This window comes from Somniosus microcephalus, chromosome 7 (genome assembly GCF_052327205.1).
Source record: "Somniosus microcephalus isolate GS21.2 chromosome 7, FLI_Smic_1.0, whole genome shotgun sequence".
NCBI classification, from domain to species: domain Eukaryota; kingdom Metazoa; phylum Chordata; class Chondrichthyes; order Squaliformes; family Somniosidae; genus Somniosus; species Somniosus microcephalus.
Genome location: NC_140993.1, coordinates 235,996,210 through 236,014,799, shown reverse-complemented (window position 1 = coordinate 236,014,799; position 18,590 = coordinate 235,996,210). Strand labels below are relative to the sequence as shown.

Genomic DNA, 18,590 nt, shown 5'->3' with positions numbered 1-18,590 from the left:
TACAATGATCAAAAAGGTTAATGGAATGTTAGCCTTTATAACTAGAGGGCTAGAATATAAAGGGGGGGAAGTTTTGCTACAGCTGTACAAAGCCCTGGTTAGACCACATCTGGAGTACTGTGTACAGTTCTGGGCACCTTAGAAGGGCTATATTGGCCTTGGAAGGAGTGCATTGCAGAGTCACCAGAATGTTACCAGGGCTCCAAGGGTTAGATTATGAGGAGAGATTACATAAACTAGGTTTTTAGTCCCTGGAATATAGACGGTTAAGAGGTGATTTGATTGAGGTTTTTAGGATTTTGAAAGGAATTGATAGATTAGATAGAGAGAAACTGTTTCCACTGATGAGGGAGTCTTGGCCAAGGGGACATAGCCTTAAAATCAGAGCCAGACCATTTAGGAGAGAAGTTAGAAACACTTCTTCACGCAAAGGGTGGTAGAAGCGTGGAACACACTCCCACAAAAAGCAGTAGCTACTAGCTCAATTAATAATGTTAAATCGGAGATCAATAGATTTTTGCTAGACAAGGGTATAAAAAGGCAGGTGGCTGGAGTTAAGATACAAATCAGCCATAAAGAAAGAAAGACTTACATTTATATAGCGCCTTTCACGACCACTGGACGTCTCAAAGCGCTTTACAGCCGATGAAGCACTTTTTGAAGTGGAGTCACTGTCGTAATGTGGGAAATGCAGCAGCCAATTTGCACACGTAAAGCTCCCACAAACAGCAATGTGAAAATGACCAGATAATCTGTTTTGTTTTCTTGTGTTGGTTGAGGGAGAAATATTGGACAGGACACCGGGGATAACTCCCCTACTCTTCTTCGAACTAGTGCCATGGGATCTTTTACGTCCACCCGAGAGCGCAGACGGGGACTCGGTTTAACGTCTCATCCGAAAGACGGCAACTCCAACAGTGCAGCATTCCCTCAGCACTGCACTGGAGTGTCAGCCTAGCTTTATGTGTGCAAGTCCCTGGAGTGGAACTTGAATCCACAACCATCTGACTCAAAGGCGAGTGTGCTACCAACTGAGCCACAGCTGACGCTATAATCTCATTGAATGGCAGAACGGGCTCGAGGGGCTGAATGGCCTACAATTGTTCCTATGATACATTCAAACAATTAGATTGAGATTTTTGATGAGAGAATTAAATATACAGCTGAGCGCTGTGTTGTTGCTTTTCGATAGTTTAGCGCTCCTCTTGTTAAAGTACATGTAAGCACAGCATTGCTCTGTTCAAATTCCCAGTGAGTGCAGTATTGTAAACTGTTTAAAAAGCCCTATGGTAGTTGGTGGGGCTGAGTATTTTGTCTCTGGTAAAGCCTGTGCTCTCAACCAGCTCCCTGCTTCCCAACACAGACACTTTAGCAACTTGCTTTGAAAAATCTCTCGAGATCCATCGGAGTAATATTTGTTCATAAAAGCTACATGGGGGCGATTAGTAGCACTGTTTTATTCTATTGATCACTAAAAATATACCTCTCATGTTTTCCACCACAGTTGTCTCCTAATCCTTTGTGATCCTTCTTGGTACGGAGGGGATGCTAATCAGTTTACAGCCATCTCTAGGACAGGGCCAGCATGTTTTCTTGTTTCATCTGTGGTACACCACCACCCTCCCTCCCTACCCCCCTCCCGTCGATCAAGAAGGGCTTTTTTTTTACCCTCTGACAGGAACCCTAAAAAGGATAGCAATTCCCTAAATAGATTAACCAACATCTATTCAAACTCAAGTATTTTATTCAGGGATCCAATAAACTTACCCTGTGGCAACTATGCTTCTTCAAGTCCTAACAAATAATTACGTAAGGACATAACTGACAGTAGATGTGGCATTGTTAAATATATCTTGCTTATCATGGGTGCCAATTTTAATACTGTACAGAAGAAGCTACTAAAGTGTGATCATCTCAGATAACACTAGCAACAGTAATAATAGTTATTTTGTAACCAAGACAGGAGGTTTTAAGTATTCAGTGAGTTCATAGTAAACCATAAATTCAAATACTTACTTTACCTGCATTTTAAGAACTTGTTTACTAAAGAAGTAGAGCCAGTCAGTTTAATGTCGGTGGTGGGGAAGCTTTTAGAAACAATAATCCGGGAGAAAATTAACAGCCACTTGGACAAGCATGGACTAATAAAGGTGAGCCAGCACAGATTTGTTAAGGGCAATCGTGTTTGACTAACTTGATTGAGTTTTTTGATGAAGTAACAGAAGGTGGATGAGGGCAGTGCAGTTGATGTTGTGTATATGAACTTTCAAAAGGTGTTTGATAAAGTACCATATACTAGGCTTGTTAGCAAAATTGAAGCCCATGGGATAAAAGGGGCAGTAGCAACATGGATACAAAATTGGCTAAGGGATAGAAAACAGAGTTGTAAATGGCTGTTTTTCGGACTGAAGGGAGGTACACAGTGGAGTTCCCCAAGGTTCAGTACTAGGACCATTGCTGTTTTTCATATATATTAATGACTTGGAGCTACAGGGCACAATTTCGATATTTGCAGATGACACGAAACTTGGAAGTGTAGTAAACAGTGAGGAAGATAGTTAATAGACTTCAAGAAAATAGACAGGCTAGTGGAATGGGTGGACACATGGCAGACGAAATTCAACACAGAGAAGTGTGAGGTGATACATTTTGGTAGGAAGAATAAGGGGAGATAATGCACACCACGTGGTACAATTTTAAAGGGGTACAAGAACAGAGAGACCTGGGGGTGTTGGTGCACAAATCTTTGAAGGTGGCAGGACAGGTTAACAAAGCAGTTAATAAAGCAATAGCAAAATACTGCGGATGCTGAAAATCTGAAATAACAACAGAAAACGCTGGAAAAATACAGCAGGCCAGGCAGCATCCGTGGAGAGAGAAACAGAGTTAACATTTCAGGTTGAAGACCTTTCGTCAGAGCATATGGGATCCTGGGCTTTAGAAATAGATGCAGGGAGTACAAAAGCCAGGAAGTTAGGCTAAACGTATATAAAACACTAGTTCGGCTCCAGCTGGAGTATTGTGTCCAATTCTGGGCACTACACTTTAGGAAGGATGTGAAGGCTTTAGAGAGGGTGCAGAAGAGATTTACTAGAATGGTTCCAGCGATGAGGGATTAGTTACAGGGATATACTGGAGAAGCTGGGGTTGTCCTCCTTGGAGCAGAGAAGTCTAAGAGGAGACTTGATAGAGGTGTTCAAAATCATGAAGGATTTAGATAAGTAAATAAAGAGCAACAGTTTCCAATGGCTGAAGGGTCAATAATGAGAGGGGACAGATTTAAGGTGATTGGCAAAAGAACCAGAGGCAACATGAGGAAAAACTTGTTTACGCAATGAGTGGTTAGGATTTGAAATGCACTGGCTGATAGGGTGGTGGAAACAGATTCAATCGTAGCCTTCTGAAAATAATTAAATAAATGCTTGAAGGAGAAAAAATTGCAGGGATATGGTTAAAGAGCAGGGGAGTGGGACTAACTGGGTTGCTCTTTGAAAAGAACCGGCGCGACTCAATAGGGGGGCTGACTGGCCTCCTTCTGTGCTGTACTATTCTATTATTCTATAATATCTTGATTTTGTCTTCCATATACAAAAAGTATATGCACAGGTGTAAGTTGTGTGATGGCTGTTTACACCACTAACCCATTTCTAAAAAATTTTAAATGTAGGTAAAGGACAAGGCTCCACAGTACAGGACACCACGAATGTTGAAACGAGTAGGGCGGAAGATGAAGTAAATCAGTAATGATTAGACAAATGCGAGCCTGCAGATTGCAGAAGCTGGAGGGTGGTAAGGAATTCCACATTTTTGAGGTCCAAGGGGATCACACTAAACATGAGCTTTATACAAGGAGAAAATAAATGGTTCTTTTGAAAGCGACTCGCCAGCAAAGTGATCACAGTAAACAATTTTTGTTAAATTCTAGTAAGAGTGTTTTTAGTTCCACATCCAGCCTCTATGAAATGTTTATTTGCTATTCATTTAAAAGACAGTGTATACCTTCAGATCACTGGTGATGTCTTGCCATTCTTCTTTAGTGAAGCTAGCAGCAGTTGCTGGTGGGTTGTTTTTACGAAGAGCTCGACTTTTAGGATCCAGCTTTAGAATCATCTTCTCACAAAATGTTATAAGATCAGGGTAATATCCCTCCTCGCCTGACCTTGAACATTGTACACAAAGGTAGTAGTAATAGTGATGGCCTGAACAGAAACTAAACTGACTACTACAAAATCATGTTAGTACATAAGAGACAAAGACAAAATAAAATTATCAACTGATTATCCATGCAATGTGGAAAATGGTCCACAAGTGATAAGTAATTTATCACAATTTCCTAACAAATTCTACAATCATATAATCAAACCTTCTTGATATGTAACGAAAATAAGGAAAATTAGAATTCTTTATTCATGCAAGCCTAAATAAAATGAAGCGGTAAATTACTGTGCAAATTGCACAGGTACCATTATAGGAGAGATAAAACCAAATAGAACTATGTTTATACAGCTTCCCATGAAACAGGAGCCTGACTGGATTTAGACTGCTCAGGTGCATTTTCTCTCAAGATATTAATTACTTGTCACAGCACGACATCATCAAGTTAGTGTCATAAAAATCCATAAAAGTAAAATCTTTTAAAAATTAAAATCTCTTTCTAACCATGTTTGTCTATCAATTCCATCATTCCAGTATTTAAATCTTAATTATTCATATCTTTCTCCAAATGATATCTATTATACAAGTATTGCCTAGAATGATAGACAACTGACCTGACAGTTTTGAGTGCAGGTGTGTTGTAATGGCTGAAAGTGAAGAATGCTAGATACTAATACTACTTGAAAGTTAGAGTTCCTGGGACTCCTCATAGCCTAGCTTGGAGTGTCCATTTTTCTTTTAAAAGAACACAGTATTTTGCATCTATGATACCAAATGCGATAGGTTCATTGATTTGCAATTGAAGATGCACGAGACAACAAATGAAAACATTCAATATTTTCAATACACAAAAGGCTTTGTAGATTTAGCAGCATATTGCACTGTGGATTAAATTTTTATCATTTCAACTGAAACCAAGAAAACTTAGTATCATATTGTAGTAACTTTAATTAAATTTCTGAAAACTGCAACCATGTTTCTATACTATAATACACCATTGTTTTAGAAAAATACTTTTTTTGGTTTCTGCACTAAATTTGCTTGATAATATCTATCTTTATAAATTTATAGAAAATCTTTCCAGATATTCAAAAGAAAATTTATTTTGAAATCTGGAATCGTCTTCCATTTCTTGGAAATGTCAATTAATACATAACTGGCAACATTGTGCATCATGTCACAGAAGTGAGATATTTATAATGTGTGTACCTTAGCACTATCAAAATTTTTTCCAGATACTTCACATCGGTACACTTCTCTATGAAGCTGTAGTCCAAGTGTTCAATTGGAAGTTTGTATGTCTTGGTGGTTCCATGGCTCCACAAAGGGCAAACTGGTTCTGTGCTCATGGCTGGAAAGAGTGCCAGAAAGTCATTCATCCATCTTTTGTTGCCCTATGAACACCAAATCTACTGTTTATATTTTGTGCAATTCTTTGAAAGTTTACATAATGGAAGTGCATTTGTGGTCACAATTGCAGGTCACGAAAAAGTGAACAGATGGTTTGTTGAAACTAAATGAGAAGTGATACGTACTTAAAATACTTTAGCTTAGCACTTATGTACTCTCGGATTCATTTTTAAAAACAAAACCTAAAGATCAGGGGCATCCCAACCTTTTCTCTTTGTGAAGCACTCAGTTGCTTACGGGTTCCATATAAAAGCTGTATACTAAACGCTGGGAAACTGCTTAGGATGGTCAATGGTTTTGTATCCTTTTTATATCCTTTTGAAGCTTTTGCATTTATTCCTCCTTCCAATTTCATGCTGCCACTGTTGCTCCTCTCCAATTTCATAGTGTTTTCCTGATGGTATGTTTGTCTCCACTTGCCCTTCAATTTTATACTGGAACTCTCCTATTCTCAGTAAAGTTCCCAATTCTTCCTCCTCTCAGCCATTTTCTACTTTCTGCTGGTGCTGTTCCTACAAGCGATCCAATGCTGCTACACACTACGGTCAAGAATTCATGACATTGTGAGAACTCCTGTCATAGTGTGCAATCGTGTTCAATCACTTGGTGGAGTAGGAGAGATAGGAATCGGCAGTGGCACTAAGGGAAACAGTGAGGAGTTGGGGGTGAGTTCAGCCTGGAAATGCACTGATAATGGGGAGCAGCTAACGGCTTCATGCACATGGGCTGGATGGCTGAAGCTTGTAGGCTGGATCTGGATCACAGGCTATAGTTTGAACACCCCTGCTATAGAACTTAAGAGTGCCTCTGGTCATCCAACTTGCACAATCGCAAAGAATCACAACTATAATATATTCCTGCGAGACCTCTTCAAATACTTGAGTTATGACTTTCTTTGAATACCTTAAATTTCAAGTACTAATCCAGGGAACCTCTTCAAATAACAAAAAATGTATTACAGTATTACACTATTATAGTGAGATTCATGGACTTATCCAAACACTGCAAGATTTTACAAACCTACAGTTTTTGGTAAAATTATTACTGATAAGCTATTTTCAGGCCACGAACAATACAACAGTAGAAGTAAGAGATGATTATAACTATTCCTACAAAATGTGTATGAAGTGAAGCCACTGTTCCCACTCTTTATCTAAAGAGAAGACTCAAGCCCTGGCAGGAATGCTGCTTCACTTTAAAAATCACATTTTTATTTGTAAAATTGGTAGTAGATTTTCAATATCAAAAAAATACGCCACTCCTTTAAAACTCGGGTGTGCATGTGTGCGAGAGAGACTTAGTGTGCGAGAGAGGGATAAAATGTTAACATCCACGCAGGTCAAAACACAGTTCTTGAAGATCCGCAATTACAGGTCTATCAGCTGTAGGAAACTGGTTGGGAGGTACAAGAGAGAGAATAAGGATAAAGGGTCCGTTCTCAATTGGCAGGATGTGACCAGTGGTGTTCCTGAGAGATCTGTACTGGGGCCTCAGCTTTTCACCATATATATCAATGACTTGCATGAAGGAATAGAAAGCTGTATATTCAAATTTGCAGATGATACTAAATTAGGAGGCATAGTAAGTCCTGTGGATGGGAGCTGGAAGTTACAAAGGGACATAGACTATGTGTGGGCAAAACTATGGCAGATGGAGTTCAATGTAGGGAAGTGTGAGGTTATCAACTTTGGATCTGAGAAAAGACAAATTAAATTATAATGTTTTCTTAACGGTGAGAGACTAGGAGCTGTGGAGGCGCAAAGGGGTTTAGGTGTCCATGTACAAAATTACTAAAAGCTAGGGCACAGGTACAAAAAAAAATAATCAAAAAGGTTAATGGAATGTTGGCCTTCATCTCAAGGGGGTTTGAACTTAAAAAAGTGAGGAAGTGATGCTTTAGTTGTACAGAACCATGGTTGACCCTATCTTGAGCACTGCGTTCAGTTTTGGGCACCAAACCTTAGGAAGGATATAGGCCTTGGAGTGGGTACAGCACAGATTCACCGGAATTATATTATAGCTTAATTAAAGGGTTAAATGATGAGGGCAGATTGCATAAACTTGGTTTGTATTCCCTTGAGTTTAGAAGGTGCTCTAATTCAGGCGTTTAAAATGATAAAGGGATTCAATAGGGTAGACACAGAGAAACTGGTGGGAAATCCAGAACAAAAAGGGCATAATCTTAAAATTAGAGCTAGGCCATTGAGGAGTAAAATCAGGAAGCACTTCTTCACATAAAAGGTAAAAGTCTAGAACTCTCCCCCCCAAAATGTTGTGGATGCTGGGCCAGTTGAAATTTTTAGACCGAGATCGATAATGTTTGTCGGATAAGGATGTCAAGGGATATGGAGCAATGGTAGGTAAATGGGGTTGAGGTACTGAATGGCAGAACCGGCTCAAGGGCCTAAATGGTCTACTTCCATTCCTATGTAAATCTGCGTGGGTAATGTATCCAGTGCATCAACACTGGAAGGCTGCTATTAAAGTGAGCTGGGATTGAGCATTCTTCCCATTCTGGGCTTGCCTAGGATTACCAAACCTCCCGCTTTGTTCGGGAATCTCCCAGAATCGACTATTTGTTTCCCGGGTGTTGCTGCTGGCAACCCAGGAGAAAAGTTTGTTGTATGGGCAGTTCGTGCATACAGATAATTCAGAGCACCACCGCTTGCAGCCACTCTGCTGTTCACCCCCATCCTGCCGCACTTCCGGAGAAGTTACATTGGTATTGTTCCAAACGAGATTCTCACTGGCCCAATCTACAGGGAACTCTCGATTTACCGGCACCTAAATAGCCGGAAATCTCTGTTAACCGGCAAAATTCAGGAGTAGGTTCAGGTAAGTTTTAATTCATATTAGTGGCCGTTCCTGGATCTTGTGGCCGGGTTCCTGCACCTGTTGCTAAGCAACAGGGAAGCCTGGATTTGTTGCTGTGTACGGAGCTCTTGTACCTTTTACTATACCTCTGTAATCCGGACTTTTTGATAAACCGGCACCACGCCGGTCCCGTTGGTGCCGGATAAAAAAGAGTTTCCTGTAAATAGGATCCGTTCTGTGATTCTGGGCCCGAATGGCGGATGTCCCTACCCAGAGTGGACTGCTTACCAGAACATGCCCTATCCATTTTAATGGAAATTGGCTCGCAGCTGCAGAAGAGGCCCTTTGTATGTGGAAGAGACAAGCACTTCACCAGTACAGCAAATATGCATTAATTTGTTGAGTATACTCACAACTTTACCAAATATGCAACAACCAGTATTGACTAAAAGGCAACATTATTCAGGTAATGTTGTAATTATGGTAGATAAAGCATACTTAATCTCGCTTATTATAGGCTTCACACGACACAAGTGTATGTCTGGTGAATTTAGTGAGTTTTTTTTCATTCAACAGTCCCTCTGTTGATAAAGAATAAGTTGTCAGTTAAAACCTTGTATATCAAAAAAGCCACTGAATGTGCTTGTAATATAATGTCATAGGAAAATGTTAATTTCAAGAAAGACAATTTTAAAGTTGTAGAGAAGCATTTAAATTTACTCTTGGAAAAAGGAGGTAAAGATTTTCTTGGAGAGACTGCTAATGGCTTAAATGGCAGGCATTTAGGAAAGGTCAAACTATTGTTACATAGAATTTATACAGCACAGAAACAGGCCATTCGGTCCAACTGGTCTGTGCTGGTGTTTATGCTCCACACGAGCCTCCTGCCACCCTACTCCATCTAACCCTATCAGGATATCCTTCTATTCGTTTCTCTCTTGTACTTATCTAGCTTCCCCATAAATGCATAGTTCTTAGCGCTGCGATATCCGAATGATAAAGCTGACAGTCTTTTTCCTGAATCCTCTTCTGATGCCACAGTGACTGACTTCGTGTGCAGTCGATGCGAGAGTAAAACCCCCCACGAATATTTTGAAATGCTGTTCTGTTGAAATTTGACTGTCAATTTAAACTTTTAGAAATCAGGATGTTAATCTTGCCACTTTTATTTTAAATGATAGCATTTAGCATTTGTATAAGTTAACTTCAGTTTCTGCTGGGTGAGTTTGGTCTACACCATAAGATTTCTTCAGCCTTGCCAGCAAAAATCTGGCCAATCAGGCCTCACCTGCAATAGCACTCATTTTGCACTTCTCAAGTGGCTTGCCAACTACTTACCTATTAAAGAAATGGGCAAGAATGTTATTGCTTTTCTAAATATCAGGAAATAAATTAAGTATAGCATTGAAATTGCACAGCCTGATTAACTGTCTGATTTTGAAAGAAAATGTTATCTCAGGTGCTAGACCCAAAGTATTTACTCTCGTGTAATCAACACAGGAGGTGTAATTTTCAGTGTACTGCCAAGTCCCATCATCTAACTTGTTCACTACACATTTTAGGTAATAAAGGTAAAGTAAGCATTTCTAAAATTATAAATCGTTGTTTGGAAAACTTAGTGATTCCAAAAACACGTTTTTTGATACACAGCCCGTTGATTATGCAACAGCTATTACGTGTATGCATTGCTAGAGTAATAAAAAATACAAGTTGACCTCGCACATGGGGAGTCAAGACCAAGTGTAGTCTTCAGGTGAAGCAGGGTTAGCGGGCAGGGGATAAGTGGACTGGGATAAACAGATGTAATTTAGTCCCTATTTTAAAATCATACATTCTGTCCTTTGTTTCATAAAATATTTGGATTTATTATTTATAGTTAAGCAATGAAACAAAGTAATTTGGAAAGCAGAAAAAGATGGTCATAGCATAGAAGCTTCTCTGCAATACCTGCTGAGGGTCCATGTAATGCAAAATGAGCAGCTACATCACCACCACTGGCAGCAGAGTGTAATTACAGTGAAACAGGTTTACCGTGGCAGTTTCCATTCTAAACGTGGACATAAGAATTTATAATGCGAAAGGCTGGCACAAAAGTGTGACTAAAAGAATTAATTTTTGTTTAGACAGGAAGTGCTTCCTGTTGTCATACTTTTGTGATGTAAGATTTTTAATATGGTATAAATGGGGGAATGCAGTTACTTATATTCAACACGAGAGGCTGAATTGTATACAATGGCCCGGTGGCCCAGATTTTGCTCAGTGGTGAACCCACGGCGCTAGCCGTTCATTACACTTACACTTGCTCACAGACTTACTATGGGCTTTTGCAGTGATTAGAAATCCATTTCGCCGTGGCACCCTCTACAAGGGATCTGGGACCTGTGTGAACAGGGCAAGCAACTGTGTATCTCCTTAACCAATCATTAAATAATACTTAATGAGCAGCGCAGAGTCTGAACCAGGAAATGTCAGTTAGAATAGTTCATTCAATGCCATATGAGAAAGCGAAATAAAGAGAGGGGAAAAAAAGATGGGATTAAGAGGAAGATAAAAGAGACAGAAAGAAAAAGTTAAAAAAATTATTTACTTTTATTTGTTTTTAGAAATCTCCAACAATAATTACAATCTGGAATGACAGTCCACAATTGTAAAAGTTAATTTTCAGTGCTAGAGAGGTTGTTTGACAGTAATTAAGACTTATCATGCCATTAAAAATGTACTTACACTGGAAAGGACAAGCCCTAAATTTTTCTGCCGTGTTTAGTGGGTATGTATCACGCAAGTACAGCAACTTCATGCTGTTTCATGTGTTTCACTGCAGAGTCTCTCGGTATAGCGAAGCTTCTGGAATAGCAGGGCAACTTCCTGATTTCCATGTTTAATTGTGCGTGTGCGGTCACCAGAAGTTGCTGTCCGATTTACCCTTTAATAAGTGAGCGCCGTTAGCCTCACCGTTACTTTTACCACAAAATCCGAGCCATTGATGAATCATAGATTTCAGGAACTAAATGACTGTGGCAATTTTTTTTTTTTATAAAAAGACTGCAAATAAACCACGAGGTTAGATATCACATAAAATATAGCTTCTGCTACACTGCAGTTCCTTAGCGCTATCGAAGATTTCAACTAATATTGTTCTGATCATTTGTCTGTTTGGATCATACAAACATTAATTAATTTTGGATTTTAAAAAAAGTAACTGCCTTTTCCAGTTACAATAACTATGTCACATTGATGCAGGATCTTATATGCTATGATCGTGGCCCGGAATGTGTGTTCACTGCTGGCCCTGAAGAAAGCTGCCCACAAAGATTTTGCAATCTCTGTGGCGAGAAGTTTGCCTTTCTCGACGTGCAAGTGAGATCAGTGTAGACTAGTGGGGAATCCCTAGTGCGAGCTGCTGTGATGTCAACAAGCTGTCTAAGCAGCCAATCAATATGCATAATTCTCACCAACAGGGAACCAGGAAGTGAAGAAGTTGCTTTTATTCAGACTTTTAAAAAATGTTACACAGAGCAAAACTAAGATTGGGGCTCTCACATGGGGAAAAGGTAAACCTGAAATAAATGTAACAAACTTTTAAAAAATATATTTATTTGCTTAAAAACTGTAATTGTCATCATTATGGAGAAAATTTAAATTAGTTTTTCAGGGCCATAATGTTTGTTTAGCAGTCAATACACTGTTAAAACCCCAGTTACACCTAATCCAACAAGGCCCAACTTTTAATGGGGTATTTAACAGCGGTATTACTGTGGAAATACCCAAGTTTTCGTCAGTTTCACTGATTTCACGGATTACACCGATTGCCAGCTATTGGGAGTCGGGGGAGATTCACAACGCAGCCAGTGTCAGAGTTTAGATCCGCATGCACTATATCCTGAAGTTTCAGTCAGTTTCAAAGGGGTAATAATAGCGAACGCTGTTAGTTCACTGCTATAACCCACAGCAAATTCCAGGCATTATCTTTTTATTTTGGACAGCGACATATATATAAAAATCTAGCCATCGCATAGCATAAACCGTATCAACGCTTCAATATTTTTCACTGTCAAGATATAGCCCAGGAATCTGTGCTGGAACTTCATTTATATAAATGATTTGTAATTAAGACACAAGAATATCAACATTTGCTGATACCACCAAATTAGGGGGCATGGCAAGCTGAAGTATACAGGTGACTCCATAAACTCGAGCTCATCCAAAACTCTGCTACCTGTATCCTAACTCGCACCAAGTCCCACTTACCCATCACCCCTGTGCTCGCTGACCTACACTGGCTACTGGCTGAGCAACACCTCAATTTTAAAATTCTCATCCTTGTTTTCAAGTTCCTCCATGTCCTCACCCCTCCCTATCCCTGTAATCTCCTCCATCCCTACGAGATCTCTGCGCTCCCCCAATTCTGGCATCTTGTGCATGCTTGATTTTAAATCGCTCAACCATTGGTGCCCATGCCTTCAGCTGCCGAGGCCCTAAGCTCTGCAATTCCCTCCCTAAACCTCTCCATCCCTCTCTCTTCCTTTAAGACACTCCTTGAAACCTACCTCTTTAACCAAGCTTTTAGTCATCTGCCCTAATATCTCCTTATGTGGCTCGGTGTCAAATTTTGTTTGATAACGCTACTGTGAAGCGCCTTGGGATGTTTTACTGTGTCAAAGGGGCTATTAAAATGCAAGTTGTTGTTGTGACAGTAGGATGACACGCAGCTAAACAGAGTGGGCAAGATAGGGGACAGTTGCAGTTCAGTTTACAATAATGTTAATTATACATATTAGACAATAAAGAACAGCGAAAGAAAACATACCTTAAACAGTAAGATTAACAGAGCAGAAGAACAGCGAGATCTAGGGGTGCAAATACACAGATCATTAAAAAGTGCAGCTAAGGGTCACAAAAGTGCAAATCGGATTGTGGGTTGTATACAAATTTCACTATCCAAAATGAAAGGTCGCAAGGATGAGGAATTGGAGGAGGTAACTCCAGTGGACGACCTGGCACTGATACAGGTGCACTGGGCTGAAAGGACTCCTTCTATGCTGTAATTTACATGTTACTGTGCGCCAGTTGTGGGTTTTACGTGCGGGGAATTGATGTCTTAGCTGCCATTTTGTAAACATTAGTTTGCGGAAAACCACAAACATAACTCTCTTCTGCATGCACTAATGGTGGACAAAACAGGATTTACACACTTTCAGATCGTTTAGTTACCAACGAGACCTCTCGATTTGTTTTACATAGTTCCTGCGAAGAACCCCCCAAAAAAAGTTTAAAAAAGAAAACAGCTCGTCTCCGCGCGCCACGCGTTGCCATGGAAACCGCCAAAGCAACAGCCTAACACGGGGAGATCGAATAAAATTATTCGCTTTTTTAAAATGTAAAACGCTCTCACTCAGTCGGACACCCGAGGAGGAGCAGCAACAGCAGCAGGCCGGTTGTGGGCTTTGTCGCTGGAGGACTAGCCGGCCAAGTTCCCACAGCCAAAGCTCGCGCACCGACTCCCAACACAGCCAGCGCTCTCACCCGGCAACCCAAGCGACCGGAAACCCGCCGGCCCGCCCAATCGCAGCGCCTCCCTCGCCTCGCCCGCCCGCCCAATCGCAGCGCCCCCCTCGTCTCGCCCGCCCAATCGCAGCGCCTCCCTCGCCTCGCCCGCCCAATCGCAGCGCCTCCCTCGCCCGCCCAATCGCAGCGCCTCCATCGCCCGCCCAATCGCAGTGCCTCCCTCGTCTCGCCCACCCAATTGCAGTGCCTCCCTCGCCTCGCCCACCCAATCGCGCCTCCCTCGCCCCGCCCGCCCAATCGTAGCGCCTCCCTCGCCTCGCCCGCCCGCCCAATTACAGCGCTCCCTCGCCTCGTCCGCCCAATCGCAGCGCCTCCATCGCCTCGCCCGCCTGCCCAATCGCAGCGCCTCCCTCGCTTCATCCGCCCGCCCAATCGCAGCACCTCCCTCACCTCGCCCGCCCAATCGCAACGCCTCCCTCGCCTCACCTCAACTCACCCAATCGCAGCGCTGCCTTCGCTTCGCCTCACCCAATCGCAGCGCCTCCCTCGCCGAGCCGCCGCCAAGTTTGAAACTCGCACGCTGGCTTCTGTTCCAAATATCCCACCCACTCACCATATTTTGACCACGGCTTTTCTCCTGTGCTTGAAGGCGCTAGATTCTTGCTGCGGCTATCAGGAAATATTGAAAATTCTCATCCTTGTTTTCAAATCCCTCCACGGCCGCGCCCCCTCCCTATCTCTGCAATCTCCTCCAGCCCCACAAACCCCTGAGATATCTGCACTCCTTTAATTCTGCCCTCATGAGCATCCCTGATTATATTCAATCAATCATGGTGGCCATGCCTTCAGCTGCCTAGGCTCTAAGCTCTGAAATTCCCCTCTAAACCTTGCCACCTCTCTACCCTCCTTTAAGACACTCCTTAAAACCTACCTCTTTGATCAAACTTTTGGTCACTTGCCCTAATTTCTCCTTATATGGCTCAATGTCAAATGTTTTTGTCTTATGAAGCACCTTGGCACATTTTACTACGTTAAAGGTGCTATATAAATACAAGTTATTGTTGTTGAGTTGGGTCTAATTGTGAAGCTCTTCCCAAAGAGCCAGCACAGGCACGATGGACCGAATGGCCTCTGTAATGTATATACCTTTAAGGGGGGAACTACTTTTTACAGCTCATGTATACTGTAGTACCAGCAGTGACCACACCTGTATATAGCACTGAGTAGTAATCTGTACAGGCAGTTCCACTGTGAGCCACGTTGTACCGTTTCTCCTGCAGTCTGTGTCTTATTATACACAGACACAACATTGGCGACAAGGCAAGTTCGAACCTACCTGCAACTCTGCACCACCTCCCGGGGATTCGTTCCTGGAGATCAGTGGATTGGAGGTCAAGGCCAGAGACTCGGGCGTCGACCACGGGCAACCGCCCAGTCATCCAGCAGAGACTCGAGAATTGCGGGGGAGGCTGTCGAGAGCCAGGCTTGGCTTTCCAGTCGAGGTGGTCCAGCAAAACGGGCTGGCAACAGGTAGTGCGCAGACCCTTCCCGGACAGCGGCGGGCTAGAGCCCGACCGAGCGGCACAGCAAAGGGCCGAGCAGCGTCGACGGGGGAGAGAGAGAGAGAGGGCAGAGCGCACAGGGCGCAGCCGGTGTTCAGGGGCCGAGCAGCGTCGAAGAGAGGGAGAAAGAGACGCGCAGAAACCCACGAGGCGCCGCCATTGCCATGAGGACCGCCGAGAGCGGCGTTGGCAGCAGCGCAGGAGAAGCGCGCGAAACCTACAGGGCACCGCCATTGCCACGACAGCCGCCGGGAGCAGCGTTGGCAGCAGCGGGGGAGGAAGGAAAGCACGGGAGACGCCATTATAAGCCATTGAGAGACGCCATTTTAAACCACACCCAAAATGCCGAAGAGTGGCAGTATCACCGCATTTGACACGTCGAAGATTGGACTACATATGTCGAATGAATAGAGGTGCACTGAAAGGCAAATGAGGTGTCAGATAACAAGAAAGCGTCGGTATTGTTAAATTTAATGGGTGCAAAGACGTATGGTTTATTACGAAATCTAGTAGCCCCAACGAAGCCAATGGAAAAGAGTTTTGAAGACATAGTAACGATACTACAGGAACATTTAAACCCCACACCGCTGCTGATAGCAGAAAGATTCAAGTTTCACAAACGGAACCAGCATAAGGATGAAAGCAATGCTGATTATTTAATAGAACTGCGCAAACTATCGAAACACTGCCAGTTTGGAGCGGGACTGGCAGATACCTTAAGGGACAAGTTTGTGTGTGGGCTTCAAAGTGAAGGAACCCAGAAACGGCTTTTATCTGAAAAGGACCTTACGCTGGAAAAGGCTTTCAGCATTGTGGTATCATATGAAGCAGCAGCACGGGGCGCTGCAGAGATACAACAGAGACCGCTAGAATAATGCACAAATGAAATGTCATATGGAACAGAGAAGTGCTATCGCTGCGGCAGAACAACACACGACCAGAATGATTGCTGGTTCAAAGACAAAGTGTGCAGACAGTGTGGAAAAGTAGGACACATAGCACGAGTCTGCAGGTCGGGAAAGAAAACCAGCAATAAGAAACCTACCAAAGAAAAGTACAAGAAGGTACATAAGATGACGGAGAATAGTTCAGATGAACAAAAGAGTGATAACGACTCCGAAAGCAGGGAACTGAGTTGTCTGAAACTACATAATGTGATCACAACGGAGGATCACCGAACCATTTGGGTCACTCTCAAGATAGCAGCAGTCCAGGTAAAGATGGAATTGGACACAGGATCAGCCCTAACTACGAGCGGCTATTCTCACACATGCCCTTGAGAGACACAAAAATTATTTTGAAGACGTACACGGGGCAAAAAGTCTACCCCAAAGGAAAAATAAGGGTGACCGTTATATATAACGGTAAGGAAACACCAAAACTAGACCTGTATGTATTGCAAGATGGAGGACCACCATTACTGGGACGTGAATGGATCCGGAAAATACAACTGGATTGGCATTCCATACAGGCACTGACTGTGGTTGACAAAAAGGATGACGACGTCACACCTGGGCGACTGTCAAAGATCCTAACTGACACGAAAGAAATGTTCCAGCAAGGACTCGGGACACTAAAAGGCATGACAGCGATGATTAAAATTGAAGAAAACGCAAGCCCAAAAAAAGACCGGTACCTTATGCGATCCACCCAGCCGTCGAAGCAGAGCTGGAGAGTCTGCAACATTCAGGTGTACTGTCCAAGGTAGACTGGAGCGAGTGGGCTACACCCATCGTCCCTGTGATGAAAAAGTCGTTGAGCAGCACGCCTGGGGAACCAAGGAAGGTTCGCATCTGTGGGGACTTTAAGGTAACAGTGAACCCGGTCCTTCACACCGTACAATATCCACTTCCGCGGATTGAAGATATTTTTGCCTCGCTATCTGGTGAGAAACGCTTCATTAAGATTGATCTGGCCCAGGCGTATCTGCAAATGGAGGTAGAAGAAGCATCAAAAAAATACCTCACAATCAACACCCATAAAGGTCTCTACCAATACAACCGGCTGGTATTCGGGGTAGCATCAGCTCCGGCTATTTGGCAGAGGGCAATGGAACAAGTCCTGCAAGGGATCCCAGGGACCCAGTGTTATTTGGACGACATCCTGGTCACGGGCGAAAATGACAGTGATCACCTTGCCAACCTGGAGCAGGTGCTCACTAGAGTGCAGGAATATGGGCTCCGAGCTAACCGCCCCAAATGCGAATTTTTTAGAAAACAGATCTCGTATTGTGGCCACGTTATCGATAAAGAGGGGTTACATAAGTCCCCAGAGAAGATTGAGGCAGTAATCAAAGCTCCAGCACCGGAAAATGTGTCACAACTGAGGTCGTTCCTCGGGCTGGTAAACTACTACCATAAGTTCTTGCCAAATTTGTCTACAATACTACACCCACTGAACACCCTACTGCAAACTGGGGTGCCATGGAAGTGGAGTGACGAATGTAGACGAGCTTTCCAGAAGAGCAAAACACTAATCACATCGAAAGAGGTATTGGCCCATTACAACCCGGCATTACCAATTCGGTTGGCATGTGATGTGTCACCCTACAGCATTGGAGCGGTGCTGTCGCACAAATTCTCGGACGGCTCAGAGAGGCCAATAGCCTTTGCGTCACGATCACTAACCTCAGCCGAGCGTAACTACGCCCAGATTGACAGGGAGGCCCTCAGCCTAGTGTGGGGAGTGAAAAAGTTCAATCACTATCTGCACGGGCAGAAATTCACCTTGCTGACTGATCACCAGCCTCTTGTCTCCATTTTTAATCCGAAGAAGGGCGTTCCGGTGATGACTGCGCAACGACTACAAAGATGGTCACTTTTACTAGGGACGCACCACTATGAGATTGAATATAAGGGCACGAAACAGCATGGAAATGCTGATGGGCTATCACGCCTGCCACTGCCTACCACAGAGGAAGCACCAGCAGTGGATCCTGTCAAAATATTCCATTCGACTATAGTTGAATACCTACCAGTAACTAACGCTTGTATCGAAAAGGAAACCCGAAATGACCCGACACTGTCTCGGGTATATGATTTGACGGTGAAGGGATGGCCAGCACATGGCGACTCACTGTTGCCAGCATTCTCAACAAGGAGAGAACAGCTGTCAGTGTGCCGGGGGACCTTGATGTGTGGATCC

The 18,590-nt window shown here is 43.1% G+C and overlaps 1 protein-coding gene across 5 annotated transcripts in view; it reads right to left on the bottom strand.

Annotated features, from left to right (window-relative positions):
* Positions 1-13,920, bottom strand: part of LOC147115157 (sperm-associated antigen 1-like) — a 169,773-nt gene extending 155,853 nt beyond the window's left edge. The window contains exons 1-4 of one of the 5 annotated variants that reach the window (XM_085993451.1): positions 13,772-13,920; positions 13,187-13,226; positions 5,365-5,549; positions 4,000-4,159 (exon numbers count right to left, since the gene is read on the bottom strand). In XM_085993451.1, the coding sequence (XP_085849577.1) occupies positions 4,000-4,159; positions 5,365-5,534 (330 nt within the window). In that variant the 5' untranslated portion in view covers positions 5,535-5,549; positions 13,187-13,226; positions 13,772-13,920. The other 4 variants (XM_085993453.1, XM_085993452.1, XM_085993454.1 and 1 more) reach the window with 4 other exon arrangements.
* Positions 13,921-18,590: the final 4,670 nt, after the last annotated feature.